Here is a 14,553-nt window from a genome sequence, read left to right as displayed (position 1 = left end):
TTTCACATGGTGAGCCTGGCTTGCGGTTGAGGCGAGGCTGCCAGGAAATGGTGTTTTCTTGGTGCCTGCCTCCCTCTTGGACCTCACCTCCTCTATTGTCCCTCTACAGTCCCTTTTATTTCTCCTCCTTGAACAGGTTAAGTCCATTCCTGCCCCAGGGCCTTTGCACTTGGAGTTCCTCTCCCTGAAATGCTCTTCCCGCATCCCTGCACATGACTGGCCCACCTTGCCATTCAGATCACATGTCACCTCATTTATGGGGTCTTTGCTTGACCATCCAATCCAAAGTAGACCCCTCGTCATTCTTACACATCGCCCTGTTGGTTCCCTTCCTAGTATCATCTCCCCGGTGTTCTTAGTTATCTGCCTGCTTGTGCATTTCCTTCCTCCCCATGGCAGAATGTCCTGTCTGTGAGAGCAGAACCACATCTGATTTTCTCTACTGTCTCCCCAGTGCTCAGAACCATGCGTGGCACAGAACAGGCCCCCAATGCATTTTTGATGATGGACTAAATATAATATAAAAATAAGCTTTCTTTGCAAAAAGATGCCCTTGCCTTTTAAAATATGAACTGAACATACAGTCCACACAATAAAAAGACTTAATGGGGAAGAGATAAAGTCTTCAGTGGTTGTGATGTTGAATATAATATGCACCCTGATCCAAATTCCTAGTACATTCTGGGCTCTGGCTAATGGTTTCCATCATTCTCTCTTATGCTTTTAAATTATAAATATTTCAAAAATGTGCAGTGGAGTGGGTCCTCCATTCATCTTTTGGAAAGAACAACAAAAGCATTTTTCTTTCTTGAAGTCAAAACCTCAAAGGAATTCAAAACAACGTTTTTTAATGCTCCAAATAGATAGGAAAGGTGACTCTTTAGTATTCTTTCTATTATTCATAACAAAGAAATAATAGCATGTAATTTATGACTCCATCAATTTTCTCGAATAACGTGTCACTGTCTTGCCAGATGCTTTTGTTTAGGCAGATGCAATAATCCATTTAAGCACATTTATGCAGTGCCCTTACAAGCATCCACACAGGGAAGGAGCAATTTCTCAACTGGTATAAGTGAAAAAAAAAAAAAAGGCGGGGGGGGGCACTGTTAGTAGAAAAACAGATGCCTAGAGGCAACATAGAAGTTTTTGTAAAGATTGTAGTTTGAGGGCGCCTGGGTGGCTCAATTGGTTAGATGTCTGCCTTCAGCTCAGGTCATGATCCCAGGGTCTTGGGATGGAGCCCCGCACCCCATCTTGCATCGCTCCTTGCTCAGCAGGGAGACTGCTCCTTCCCCTCCCTCTGCCCCTCCCCCAGCTTGTGCTCTCTCTCGCTCTCAAATAAAATCTTTATAAAAAAATTTGTAGTTTAGAGTAATTTGTTTCCTAGCATGTGACACAGTTAAGTACCTGAGTGCTCACATGCGTGTCTGCGTGCATGTGTGTGCAAGAGAGCGTGCAAACACATGTGTATTATGGTATACTGCATTACAGTCATTGAGATCATTGAAAAACCTGAGAAATCTCCCCTCATCGGCGCGGCACGCTGTCTGGCACACAGTATATGCTTCATAAATGCTGGTTGGACTAATCAACTCAGTAACTCCTCCACAAGGAACTACGCGATGACGTATGATTCTGCTTTTTGAAACCTGACCTAGGATCGCAACTTCTGAGTGAGAACATTTTCAGTAACTCAGACACAAGGACACTGGGTACACAGGCTGGGGCAGCTGGCACTGGGGTCCCACTTTGCTCCTTGCAAGCCTTTACCATTGCCAAGTATTTCCATGCCTGGGGTCCAAACACCCGCACCCGTACTTCTGCACGTGTGGGTGTTCTCAGCCCCCGAAGCGAGCGCCCCGGGAGCAGCCCTGCCCACTGGCAGACAGAAGTAGGTGGATGGAGAGCCCAGCTCCCTCATCAACTCTGAGGCATGTGTTCTACTCCGCTTCCAGGATCCCTCGGGGTGACGGAGCTCCGTGTGCCCCTAGCACGAGCTGATCTGGTAGCACACGCGTCTTACTGGCTGCCTTGCTGTCCCCGTCTCCCTCTGGCATTCTCCTCCTGGCTCTTCCTGGGATCACACCCCAAAGAAACTATGCTCCAATCCTTGCTTCAGGATCAGCTTCTCGGGGAACCTGAACCTGGACAGACACCTTTCATCAGGTACCTCCAACAGAACCTTCGTGCACGTGAGCACGTGTTTGTACTTGAAATGCAACAAAAAGCCACGAGTGCATCAACAGCATGCTTCTGTGTGAAGGCCGGATACTCCCTGACCCTCTAATGCGTCTCTCAACGACCCATGAGGAAAAGCCTGTCTCTTCTCTTAAAGGAGCTGGGTTTGATGGCCCTTGAACATGACACATCCCTGTGCTGAGCATGGCTGACCCACCTACACTCCCGAGGCCCCTGTTAATTAGACAAAGGGTGTGCGAGCAAAGAAAACTTTTTAATTAAGGCTTCATTGGCAATGTCGGACGGGCCAACTATGGTCTAATCCAAACAAGGAACCCTCACTCTTATCCTGTGTTCTAAAATATCAAAGCACTTCCCCTACGGTGGCCCCAAAGACACTGTCTCCCACGGAGCCCAGGCGTTTTAAGAGCTCTTCTCTCACGATTTCTTCTTGTTTGCCTTTGTCTTCTCAATCATGGTCTCCACAATGACGGCTGTTTCTTCATACGTCTGAATGCTCTCCGTTGAAAACTTCTCGATGGACTCCATCACCTCCACCTTCTCATATGCCAAAGTCCTGGGGGCACTTCTCTCCTGCGGGCTGCTGCTCCTAGCCCCATGCCCCTCAGATCCAGGCCTTTGAGACGGGGGTGGAGATGGTCCCTCCGGACCAGGGGTGACCACGGGGCAGGGCTTCCTGGACTCCTCATCCTCCTTCCGGTCCTCCTGTTTCTCCCCAGGCCCTTTCAGTCCTTCGGCACTAATCTCATCCTCCTCGTCAGCAGTGTGCTGGTCAGGTGGCTGTCCACCTTCTTTCCCCAGAAGATCCCCCTGTCCGTTCTCCAGCAGCGGCCCAGGCTGCTCAGGAGAGGGCTCCGCAGGGCCGTCACGATGCAGAGAGCCGTCCTCAATGGAAATGACCACTCCACCTTTGGCTGGGATGGAGGACGAACAGAACCCAGGGTCCACATAACTGGCATCCCCGGATACTAGCACGTACCGCCCTTTGGTGTAGAGGTCAGCGGGGAGCTCAGGTTCTTTGGGGCTTTTCACTTTCTCCTTGACCTTCTTGAATAGTTTCCCAAAGGCTTTGCTTATCTGCCCTCCATCTGGCACATCCTCCGGAACCCCTTCTGGGGTTGGGGGACTTGCTTCATCACCTCGTGATTCAAGCTGGGATTCACCTTCTTCTTCAGGAACCACCTGAACCAGCTTTGTGTCTTCTGGACCCTGCAGGGGTATGTCTTCCAGACTTGAGTCAGCTTTGTCTTTAGCTATAATCTCCTTTTTCCTTGGAATGTTCTTGGGGAGACCTTTTTGTCTTGGTTTTGCTGTTGCTATATCCTGCACAGCTCTAGTGAGATCTAAAAAAAAGGAGGGGGAGGCAGGAGGGAGCATAAGTCAAGTTCGTCAATGAAAGAAGAAGAAAACGTATTCGTTGAAAAATAGGCTGTCTTGGAGACCAGTGGCTAGCACTGGGGTAGAGTTTACCATACACAGGGCAAGGTGCCTGGGTCTGACTCACAGCATCCATGACCCACATCAAGGTCCCACCTCTGCAACCAGCTGTATGACTTTGGAAAGGTCGCTTGACCCCTCTGGGCTTGCAGAGGGGGAGGGAAGGTGCCGCCTGTTCTGACACTCACAGTGCCCATCACACTGGGTACAACTTCCTGACACTCGGTGTCCCCACTGCAGCCCCTGCGGAGCTCATGACCAATACTAGTCAGTGGAGCTCATTCTACAGAGTCGTCTTCGCCTTGCACTTTTCCAAAGGAGAGACTGCAGAGCTGCCTGGATCTCTAATGTGTTCTGGATGGCTTTGGGCGCAGGAATCAAACTGGTCTCCCTTGCTCCACACTCATCTCAAGCTAAATAAATACAAACACCCCTCGGGCGGCATCCCCTTCCTCCTGAGCAAGAAGAGGAGGCAATTATTAAATTCAGAAATAACAGGAATCTTGGGCTGCCTGGGTGGCTCTGTTGCTTAAGTGACTGGCTATTTGCTTTGGCTCAGGTCATGATCTCAGGGTCCTGGGATCGAGCCCCACATCAGGCTCCATGCTCAGCCAGAGTCTGTGAGGATTCTCTCTCCCTCTGCCCCCTCCCCGCCCCTTTCTCTCTCTAAAATAAATAAATAAAATCTTGAAAGAAAAAAAGAAAGAATAGGAATCCCCTGTTCTCAACATCTTCATTTCTTCAGACCAGCCAAAAGGAAAAATGGAAAGTTCAAGAAAACTTACACAATCTCACCTCTCCTCGTCCATGAGGCTTTTCAACCTAATCTGCATGCTGATTTCTTTTTTAACTTTTTCATCTCAAAGGGCTTCTGCATGCCCTCTGTCCATGAACTAGAGGACCGACGGACAAAGCAAAGGCATCTAGCGTGGGGTGACTCAGAGCGCTGAGTGAACGGGGAATGTCAGAAATGAGCCGTGAAGGCACAGTGAGGAAGGGACACGTCAAGGAAGCCTGCTGGGAGCAGGTATGCGGGCAGGGGGTGCCTGCAGGAGCTGCTATGGACTTTCAGGGCCCAGCGCAAGAGGAAAACGGGGGGCCCCTGTTCAAAATCATTAAGGATTTCAAGACCGGGACAGTAGAGCACTAAGCCAAGTGCGGGTACGGGGCCCTGGGTGTGGCTGCGTGCTTCTAGAGCCAGCCCCGGGACGGCTGCCCTCTCCTCCACGTTCTAACTCTGAAACCCCATTTCTACGAACCCCTCTGAGCTTTCTGAGGGACCTGGATTTGAAGGCACTATAGGTATGAGCAATCGACAGCACGATCTTCTCTTCTCCCAAAACACCGTGTTTGTTCAGCGCTGGGGAGATTTCGCCGTGAGGTAACATCTCCCACGCGCGTGACACCAATCCCAGAGGACCAAATGTTAACGACGGAAGCCGTGCTTGCCAGCCGAGCCAGTTCCGCTCAGCGGTGAACGGAAGAGAAACGCGTGGTAGCTGAGCGTCTACTGTGCCCCAGATACTGATTAAGCACTTTTGCACAGCAGAGCTCATTTCATTTACTGACGTGCACACTGAATTATATTTTCTCCCCAGCGAAATGCTTCAGGTCTGAGGATGCCATTCCCAAGGTGGTGTAGGCCCCCATCTGATTTTTCTCCTTGTAAACTTTCTGGCTCAGTCACTCAGCACCTGAGGGAGTGTATCCGAGAGGGAGAGAGGACCTCACACAAAACATTTAATTTCTAGATGGACCAGAAGGAAGCATGAACGCTAAGTTCAGGACGAAAGCCATTTGATTTTTTTCCCCCTGCTTTTCTATGATGGAAAATAGCAGAAGCCAGGATTGGTGAGCATTACCTTTCCCACCAAGCCAAGAGCTGAGAGAGGTTCCATGGCTTGGGGTGAACAGGGTGACGGGAGTTTCAATGAAGGCCGAGCTCAGCCTGGAGAAAGAACCAAAAAGGGGATGGTCACCATCTTTAATTCATCGAACCAAACAGACAGTCGGGGGTAAGAGTGACTCTCTAATGTGAACAAAAATGAGGAAACCTTTCTCTGTATCAGACTATTCGGGAACCACATATGTATTTATACACTAGACGAGGATGGGAAGGATTTCTTTGAGCTCAGGTCATCAACTATGAAACACACATACATATAGGAGAATTGTAAAATGGGGATTTCTTATAATTTAAAGATGCCATTTCTCTGTTGAACAGAGTTTTTGTTTTTGTTTTTAATAAAGGAGTAGCCAGCCCAGGGTGAAGTATTTAGGGCCACCAGGATATGATATCTCCAACTCTTTTTTTTAAAAAATAATATGCATTATAGAAATAGAGAAAAAACTGATAAAGCAATGGAGGTAAAATGTAAACAAGTGCCAAGATCTACAAAGAACTTCTCAAACTCAATACACGAGAAACAAATAATCATATCAAAAAATGGGCAGAAGATATGAACAGACACTTTTCCAATGAAGACATACAAATGGCTAACAGACACATGAAAAAATGTTCAAAATCATTAGCCATCAGGGAAATTCAAATCAAAACCACACTGAGATACCACCTTATGCCAGTTAGAATGGCAAAAATTGACAAGGCAGGAAACAACAAATGTTGGAGAGGATGTGGAGAAAGGGGATCCCTCCTACATTGTGGGTGGGAATGCAAGTGGGTTCCTTACTACCCATCACCGGCCTATCCCAGTCCGCCACCCCCTCCCCTCTGAAGCCCTCAGTTTGTTTTCTGGAGCCCATATGTACAATGGAATATTACTCAGCCATCAGAAAGAACGATTTCTCAACATTTGCAGCAACATGGAAGGGACTGGAGGAGATAATGCTAAGTGAAATAAGTCAAGCAGAGAAAGACAATTTTCATATGGTTTCACTCATTTATGGAACATAAGAAATAGCAGGGAGATCAGTAAGAGAAGGAAGGGAAGAATGAAGGGGGGGTAAACAGAAGGGGGAATGAACCACGAGAGACTGTGGGCTCTGGGAAACAAACTGAGGGCTTCAGAGGGGAGGGGGTGGCGGACTGGGATAGGCCGGTGATGGGTAGTAAGGAGGGCATGTATTGCATAGAGCACTGGGTGTTATACGCAAACAATGAATCATGGAACACTACATCAAAAACTAAGGATGTACTGTATGGTGACTAACATAACATAATAAAAAATTTTTTTAAAAATATAAACAAGTGGAGAGTCTGAGAAAACAGTGTTCAGGGATTCCATGTTCTACACTTGTAACATTTCTATCAACTTGAAATTAGAACTCATGAGCAAACTAACAAAAGGGCTCTCTGATGACCTTTTTGTGAAGCCTTGCCTCCAAAACAAAAATTTTCACACAGTCACTGAAGTGTCAGTTCAAGATTTATTTTCATGTGTCCATAAAGCATTCACTGTGACATAAATACAATTTAGGATTGTGCAACAATCCACTGACCATAACTAGAGAAAGAAAAAGAAAATCTTGCTTCCTCTGCTAAACATTTGAGCACTCGCAGCCAAGACAGAGCATCCAGAGAGAAGGAAAGAACCGCTCCTGGTGGAGTAATACTGGGTGCTTCTCTTTTAATTCAATCTAAACCCCCAAATCAGCAAGACTGAATCAAAGAATCACAACGTAATAGAGAGTGAGAGTCCTTCTTTGAGGTAACTTCTCGGAGCCCCTGGATTGCTCTCCAAATGATATCTACAGATGTGAGCGTGGACACAGACACAGATACAGATGACAGAGGTGTAGATCTACATAATACAGATGCAGACAGAGATAGAGATGCACATGTACCTGACACAGGTGTGCAGGAAGATGATGTCGGTGCAGGCATAAGTGTGCAATACTTGAGATGACCTAGATCTAGATGACGCAGGTGTAGATGAGAAATAGGGGTAGGTATACGTATAGGTGACGAAGATGTAGATGGCAAAGATGTAAGTGTGCATGGTATAGAAGTAGATGATGTAGGTGTAGATGACAGAGATGATGGAGAGAACGTAGATGTAGGTGTAGATGATGTAGGTGTAGATGACAGAGACGATGGAGATAACGTAGATGTAGGTGTAGATGATGTAGGTGTAGATGACAGAGATGATGGAGATAACGTAGATGTAGGTGTAGATGATGTAGGTGTAGATGACAGAGACGATGGAGATAACGTAGATGTAGGTGTAGATGATGTAGGTGTAGATGACAGAGACGATGGAGATAACGTAGATGTAGGTGTAGATGATGTAGGTGTAGATGACAGAGATGATGGAGATAATGTAGATGTAGGTGTAGATGATGTAGGTGTAGATGATGTAGGTGTAGATGACAGAGATGATGGAGATAACGTAGATGTAGGTGTAGATGATGTAGGTGTAGATGACAGGGATGATGGAGATAACGTAGATGTAGGTGTAGATGATGCAGGTGTAGATGACAAAGATGATGGAGATAACGTAGATGTAGGTGTAGATGATGCATGTGTAGATGACAGAGATGATGGAGAGAACGTAGATGTAGGTGTAGATGATGCAGGTGTAGATGACTGAGATGATGGAGATAATGTAGATGTAGGTGTAGATGATGCAGGTGTAGATGACAGAGATGATGGAGATAACGTAGATGTAGGTGTAGATGATGTAGGTGTAGATGATGTAGGTGTAGATGACAGGGATGATGGAGATAACGTAGATGTAGGTGTAGATGATGTAGGTGTAGATGATGCAGGTGTAGATGATAGAGATGATGGAGATAACGTAGATGTAGGTGTAGATGATGTAGGTGTAGATGATGTAGGTGTAGATGACAGGGATGATGGAGATAACGTAGATGTAGGTGTAGATGATGTAGGTGTAGATGATGTAGGTGTAGATGACAGGGATGATAGAGATAATGTAGATGTAGGTGTAGATGATGTAGGTGTAGATGATGTAGGTGTAGATGACAGGGATGATGGAGATAACGTAGATGTAGGGATAGATGATGTAGGTGTAGATGATGCAGGTGTAGATGACAGAGATGATGGAGATAACGTAGATGTAGGTGTAGATGATGTAGGTGCAGATGATGCAGGTGTAGATGACAGGGATGATGGAGATAACGTAGATGTAGGTGTAGATGATGTAGGTGTAGATGATGTAGGTGTAGATGACAGGGATGATGGAGATAACGTAGATGTAGGTGTAGATGATGTAGGTGTAGATGATGTAGGTGTAGATGACAGGGATGATGGAGATAACGTAGATGTAGGTGTAGATGATGCAGGTGTAGATGAGAGAGATGATGGAGATAACGTAGATGTAGGTGTAGATGATGTAGGTGTAGATGATGCAGGTGTAGATGACAGAGATGATGGAGATAACGTAGATGTAGGGATAGGTGTAGGTGTAGATGTAGAGGAAGTTGCCACAGGTGCAGATGACATAGAGGTAGATGATGGACATAACACAGCTTTAAGTGTAGATGTACATGTTCATGTGAATGATGTGGACGTAGACGCAGATGTAAGTGTAGGTGTCAATACATCTAGGTCACGGAGAGTGATGATGAAGACTGTGGATGTAGATGATACAGACATAGAGAGATTGAGACAGGGAGAGAGGATAGGGATAGGGAATTCGGGTTAGGAGATAAAGGTAGGGGACAGGGAATAGAGATAGGGATGGGGTAGGGGGTAGGGGATAGGGATTAGAGGTGCGGATAGGGATAGAGATAAATTCTCAGGTATCCTGAAGTTAAAGGAGCTCAAGTCACAACTCCATTATGAACAAGACCACCCAGTGCACCAACAGCCGCGTTCCTGGCCCAACCAGGTGATGAAAACAGTGACAGTAGCAGCAGTAACACCACCAATACCTCTGAGCACATGTTGAAGGCCAGGCACTGTGCTAGACACCTCACCTGCGGCATCTCCTTACATACTCCTGGTCATCCTACCGGCTAACACACTGATGTCCCCAGAGGCTTGTGGAGCCAAAAGCGACCTTCTCCGTGAGGTCTACTTAAAATGTCAAACACTCCCACCATTGCCCCCTGGCCATGCCCTCTCTCCTGTCACCAGGTACCCCATGGTGCTTGTCCTCTGTTCCAAAGTCATCCATCAGCTGCCTCCCCAACTAGGATTCCAGCTCCACGAGGTCACAGGGGTGTGCTATCTCCCCTGCCCCGTCCCCACCACCTGGAGCTGCGCCTGGCACACGGGAAGCCCTCCATGAGGCCCTGTGAAAGAAGCAAGTGGCCCGGACGGGGAGAGGGGCGCAGTCTCGGGGCGGGACCCGTCTGTGACCACACCTGTTGCCTTCATTCTCAATGATCCGATGGTACCGCTCCAGCTCATTCTTTAGCGTCTGCTGGGCGACCACCAGCTGCCGGCAGTCGTAGGAAGACCTCTCCAGGCTCCTCTCGGCCTCCTCAATCTCCTTCCGCAGGGTTTCAATCTGTTCGTTGTAGAGCTGAATCTCGTCGTCGTAACACTCGTGGGCATCTTTAATAGCTTGTTCCAGGGCCGCGGTCTGTGGGCAAAGACACAGCTGTGAGGAGAGCCATCCCACCTCTCCCTGAAACGCAGGCTTGGAAGGGAGAACCGGGGCGAAGGTACCCCGTTTTGTTTTGGCTTTGCTCCTTTGTTTCTCCACCAGTGTCACTGTCGGCAATGAATCACTTTGGAATCCTGGAGCCAGAAAGGAACCCGGACGCTAGCTAGCCCCAGCCCCCTCGGAAATCCGCCCTTAACGGAGCCGTCCCCAAAGACAGTCTGAGGATGGCAAATGCAGAAAATGAAAAGAAAACTGCTGTCCCTGGGATAGAATGTACAATTCGAATAAAGTGTATTATTCATGTTCCGAGTTAGCATAAATCTGACAGCCAAAAATTAAACAAAAAGAAGCACACATACTAAACAGATAAGATGCTATTTTTACTAAAGTGATGAAGTCGGGGGGGGTGTCCCTTGTTCTTATTTAATCACTATGACGCTTTACTTTTGTCCTGGTTTCTGATTAGTAGTTATATGCTTGGGCAGCTCACGTGTGGGCGCACACTTGTGTTTACATAAAACGACTTTAGGGTTATCCTAGTTACATACTAATGCAGGGCAAGTCAAAATTATGGTAGGAAAATAGAAATACGATAGACTATAAGGTGGACTTACATTCACTTCAAGGGCTTCTAACACTGCACAAAGAGCCATGTGTGTACTTATTTACAAGCTTAGTATTTGTGTAGTCATGACTCTTGTGCAATCTCATTTTCCCAAATAGAAAAGAATTCACCACGCATTATCTGTCCTCAAAACAAAATGAAACAAACAGACCAAAAGCCACTTCAACCTAGAACAGCACATCCGGCAATTGAATGCGAACCACCCAAGGATGCTGTGAAGCTGCAGATCCGGACTCAGCAGGTCTGGGTGAGGCCAGAGGTCTACAAGTCCAACCACTTCCCACATGATGCTAAGGGCGCTGGTCTCTGGACCACACAGGGAGCCGCGGGGGGCTGGACAGGTACCTGAGTTCAGCTTCACATATGTCTGCTACAAGGCATTTCACGCATGCAGCCAAATGTGCATACTGGACAATCTAGAGGATGATTTTTCCTGATTCCTCACTTTATATACAGGTGTGGCCGTGGAACAGTGACGTTTTCTAAGTGAGGACATTTGAAAACCTAGCTTACAAAGGTTTTCGGGAATGTGTCTGTCGTATCAAGAAAGAAGGAAGGAAGGAAAGAAAAAAAGAAGGAACAAAGGAAGGAGAGGAGGAAGAAAAGGAAGGAAGGAGGGAGGGACAGAAGGAAGGAAGAAAGGAGGGTGGTAGGGAGGGAAGGGAGATGGGAAGAAAGGAAGGAAGGAGGGAAAGAAGGGGTACATTTACTCCACACTTTGGGAAGTCATCTGCCAGCCCATGTCGTCCCCCTTGTCTGATGTCTGTGCCATCTCACTTACAGAGGGGTCCCAGCTGCAGCATGACCCCACTCTCCTGACCAGAGCTACAGAACCAGGGCTGGGCCAGACACAGACTAGCCTATCACATGCTTCCTCTCCAGGGAATTTGGAAAAGGAGCTCAGAAATAGCAGCAAGCTCCTGGCAGGTTCAAAGAAACTCGGGGTCGCCATCTTGGAGTGGCCATCTTTCATAACGTGCATGGAGAAGTTAAGAAAAGCAATTCTTCAGACAGGCAGAGAAATGAAGCCAAAGGGCAAAGACAAACAGAGATGAGAGAGTTTGTGGGAGAGAAGGGAGACAGAGAGTGCACTGCTGCCTCAGATCCAAGTTCCTGGTTCCTGCCCCATACCCTGCTCTCAAATTTCATAAGCTACCTTTTATATCCTGCTCCTTTTAGGGGAGTGGGGGGAGATAGTATCTTTACAGTGGAGAAACCTGGCAGACATCACCTTAAGCAAGTGATCCCAGTTACACCACTGGCAGGAAGACACGCCCACATGACGCTTCCCTGATGAGAAGCACCGAGAAGGACACTCACTTCTGTGGGTTCCAGCCAGGAATGCACAGCCTCAGCTTAATCCTGCAAAAACACCTTGGAGCCCAAAAGGAGGGACAGTCCACAAAACAGCTGGCCATCAAGGTCATGAAAGACAAAGAAAGGCAGGAGCTATCCCACACTGGGGTAGACTAAGGAGACACAACACCTAAATCCAAGTAGGATCCACAGAAAAAAATGTTGATGGGGTAACTGGTGAAATTGTTGTCAAGTCTATTACAAGGATGGTATCATCGCTAATTTCCTGGTTTCAATCACTACACTGTGGTTATTAATTAAGGTGCTAACATTTGGGGAAGCTGGGTGAAGAGTGTTCGAGAAAACCAAGTGCTATTTTTGCAGCTTTTGAGAAGTCTAAAATTATTTCAAAATAAAATTAAAGAGCACCGTTTCCTGCTTAAGCTTGTTTGATAGGGTTTCTGGTCCTCCTGAAAAAATGAGTGTTTTAAATTCAAACAGTGCCCTGTCATGTCAAATACCAAGGCCTCCCACTAATTCCTGGGGCAGCCACATGTTCTGACCTCCTCCAGTGTTCACATACTCTAGGAAACTCTTCCAAGAAATAAGGACTTCGAAAGACCCCTTTGAGGCTCCTATCTCAGAGACAAGAAGCCATCCAGGAATGGAAGAATCCCGAAGTGAGACGCTGCTTTTCTATGGAGCAGTCCTAAGAACAAGCCTGGGGGACGCTGGCCGCGCTGAGGTCCCCACAGCACCGGCCAGAGATCCCAGTGTCAGTGAGGCAGTAGGGAAGGTGCCTTTGATCAAAGGTTACCTTTCTCTCCTGGATACAGGAAAGGGCTGGTGCCCTCAGCGCCCAGACTTAAAAAGTATGCATAGTCCACAAACAAATATCAAGGGGGAAAAAAGAGATGACACGGAATGGATCAAAGAGACTTAAAAGACACAGAAGCCAATTACAACTGTGGACCTTATTTGAATCCCAATCCAAGCACACACTAAAGAATGAAATTGTGGGAAAGGCTCCCCACTGGCTGATTCCATTTATAAGACAATATGGAAAAGACAAAACCAGACAGACAGAAACAATTCAGTGGGTGTCAGGGGTTGGGGGGAGGTGGGGGAGGGGCTGGCCACGATGCGCAACTCCGGGGAATTTCCGGGCCACAGCACTATCCTATGTCTTGATTGTGGGTGTGGGTACAGCGCCGCATGCATTTGCTGAACAGATGGCACGTGTACCGAAACGGGCGACATTTGCTGTATACAGACAGCACATCAGTTAATGACGAGACAATCAGGGATCTGATCCCCGATTTGGTGATACTCAAGAGTTCTTGTTAATTATTACAGGTGGGCTCATGGATTCACGTTCTATGAAAGGAGCCCTCCTCTCTTAGAGAGACCTGTTCAAATACGGCTGGATCAGATGATTCGGTGTCAGGGATTCCTTCAGAATTACCGGGGGGTGGGGGGGTGCAGGCGATATAAGAGGGACCATGTGTTGGGGGATGCGGATATGGGGGCCCATGAGACTGTTCTCTCGTGTTTATATATGTTTGACATGTTCCAGAATAGAGTGAAAACAAGCAAAGATTATGTGTAAAGCGCGTCCACCGCCCCCTTCAGGTCTGGGTCCCCCATCCCGGTGGGAATAATGGTTTGTGCGGGCAAGTTCTCACCTGCAGCAACTCCTCAGGCTCGGGACCAGCTCCTGGGGGCGGGGCGATTACGACTCCTGCTTTATAGACACGCGGGCAAAGTGACCTGCCAATCAAGACAGGATTCAGAGCCACCTGTGCAGGGTCTAGACCCTTCCTGAAACCATGCGCCCTCCTGTGTCTGCCACCTCCCGGCTGCAGGAGAGCAGGACACGCGCGCGCGCGCGCGCGCGCGCGCGCGCGCACACACACACACACACACTCACTCTCTGGGCCTTGGAACCGCCCCCCTCCCATTCCCACGTATCAACAGGCAAGCATCACCAGCATGTTCTCACTGAAGACCTGGGGACTCAGAGTGACCCCCACACAGACATCTTCCTTCCCGAGTACATCCACTTGGCAAACTTTTAAACAGTAAGTCAGATAGCACCACATTGTCTCAAACTGGGAAATTAGAAACTAGAAACTTCTAACCTTCCAGGGCATGATTTTTTTTTTTTAAAAAGATGTTATTTATTTATTTGACAGAGAGGCAGTGAGAGAGGGAACACAAGCAGGGGGAGTGGGAGAGGGAGAAGCAGGCTTCCTGCGGAGCAGGGAGCCCAATGCGGGGCTTGATCCCAGAATGCTGGGATCATGACCTGAGCCGAAGGCAGACTGTTAACAACTGAGCCACCCAGGCACCCCAAGTATGATTTTTTTTTTTTTTTTTTTTTTGTATCTCATGAGTTGGTGGTTTGCTGGCGGGAGTGGCTGGGTGGTCGGTTGGTGGCTGTTCTCTGATGGGATC

At 47.7% G+C, this 14,553-nt stretch overlaps 1 protein-coding gene across 1 annotated transcript in view; it reads right to left on the bottom strand.

The window, feature by feature from the left end:
• Positions 1 to 2,477: 2,477 nt before the first annotated feature.
• The window catches only part of BFSP1 (beaded filament structural protein 1), a 34,440-nt gene continuing 22,364 nt past the window's right edge, over positions 2,478 to 14,553 (bottom strand). The window contains exons 5-7 of the mRNA XM_008710013.2: positions 9,931 to 10,151; positions 5,502 to 5,587; positions 2,478 to 3,545 (exon numbers count right to left, since the gene is read on the bottom strand). Of these exons, the coding sequence (XP_008708235.2) occupies positions 2,620 to 3,545; positions 5,502 to 5,587; positions 9,931 to 10,151 (1,233 nt within the window). The 3' untranslated portion in view covers positions 2,478 to 2,619. The remainder of the gene's footprint in view (positions 3,546 to 5,501; positions 5,588 to 9,930; positions 10,152 to 14,553) is intronic.

This window comes from Ursus maritimus, unplaced genomic scaffold (assembly GCF_017311325.1).
Source record: "Ursus maritimus isolate PB19 unplaced genomic scaffold, ASM1731132v1 scaffold_22, whole genome shotgun sequence".
Classification (NCBI taxonomy): Eukaryota; Metazoa; Chordata; class Mammalia; order Carnivora; family Ursidae; genus Ursus; species Ursus maritimus.
This window is presented reverse-complemented; position numbering and strand designations above follow the sequence as displayed.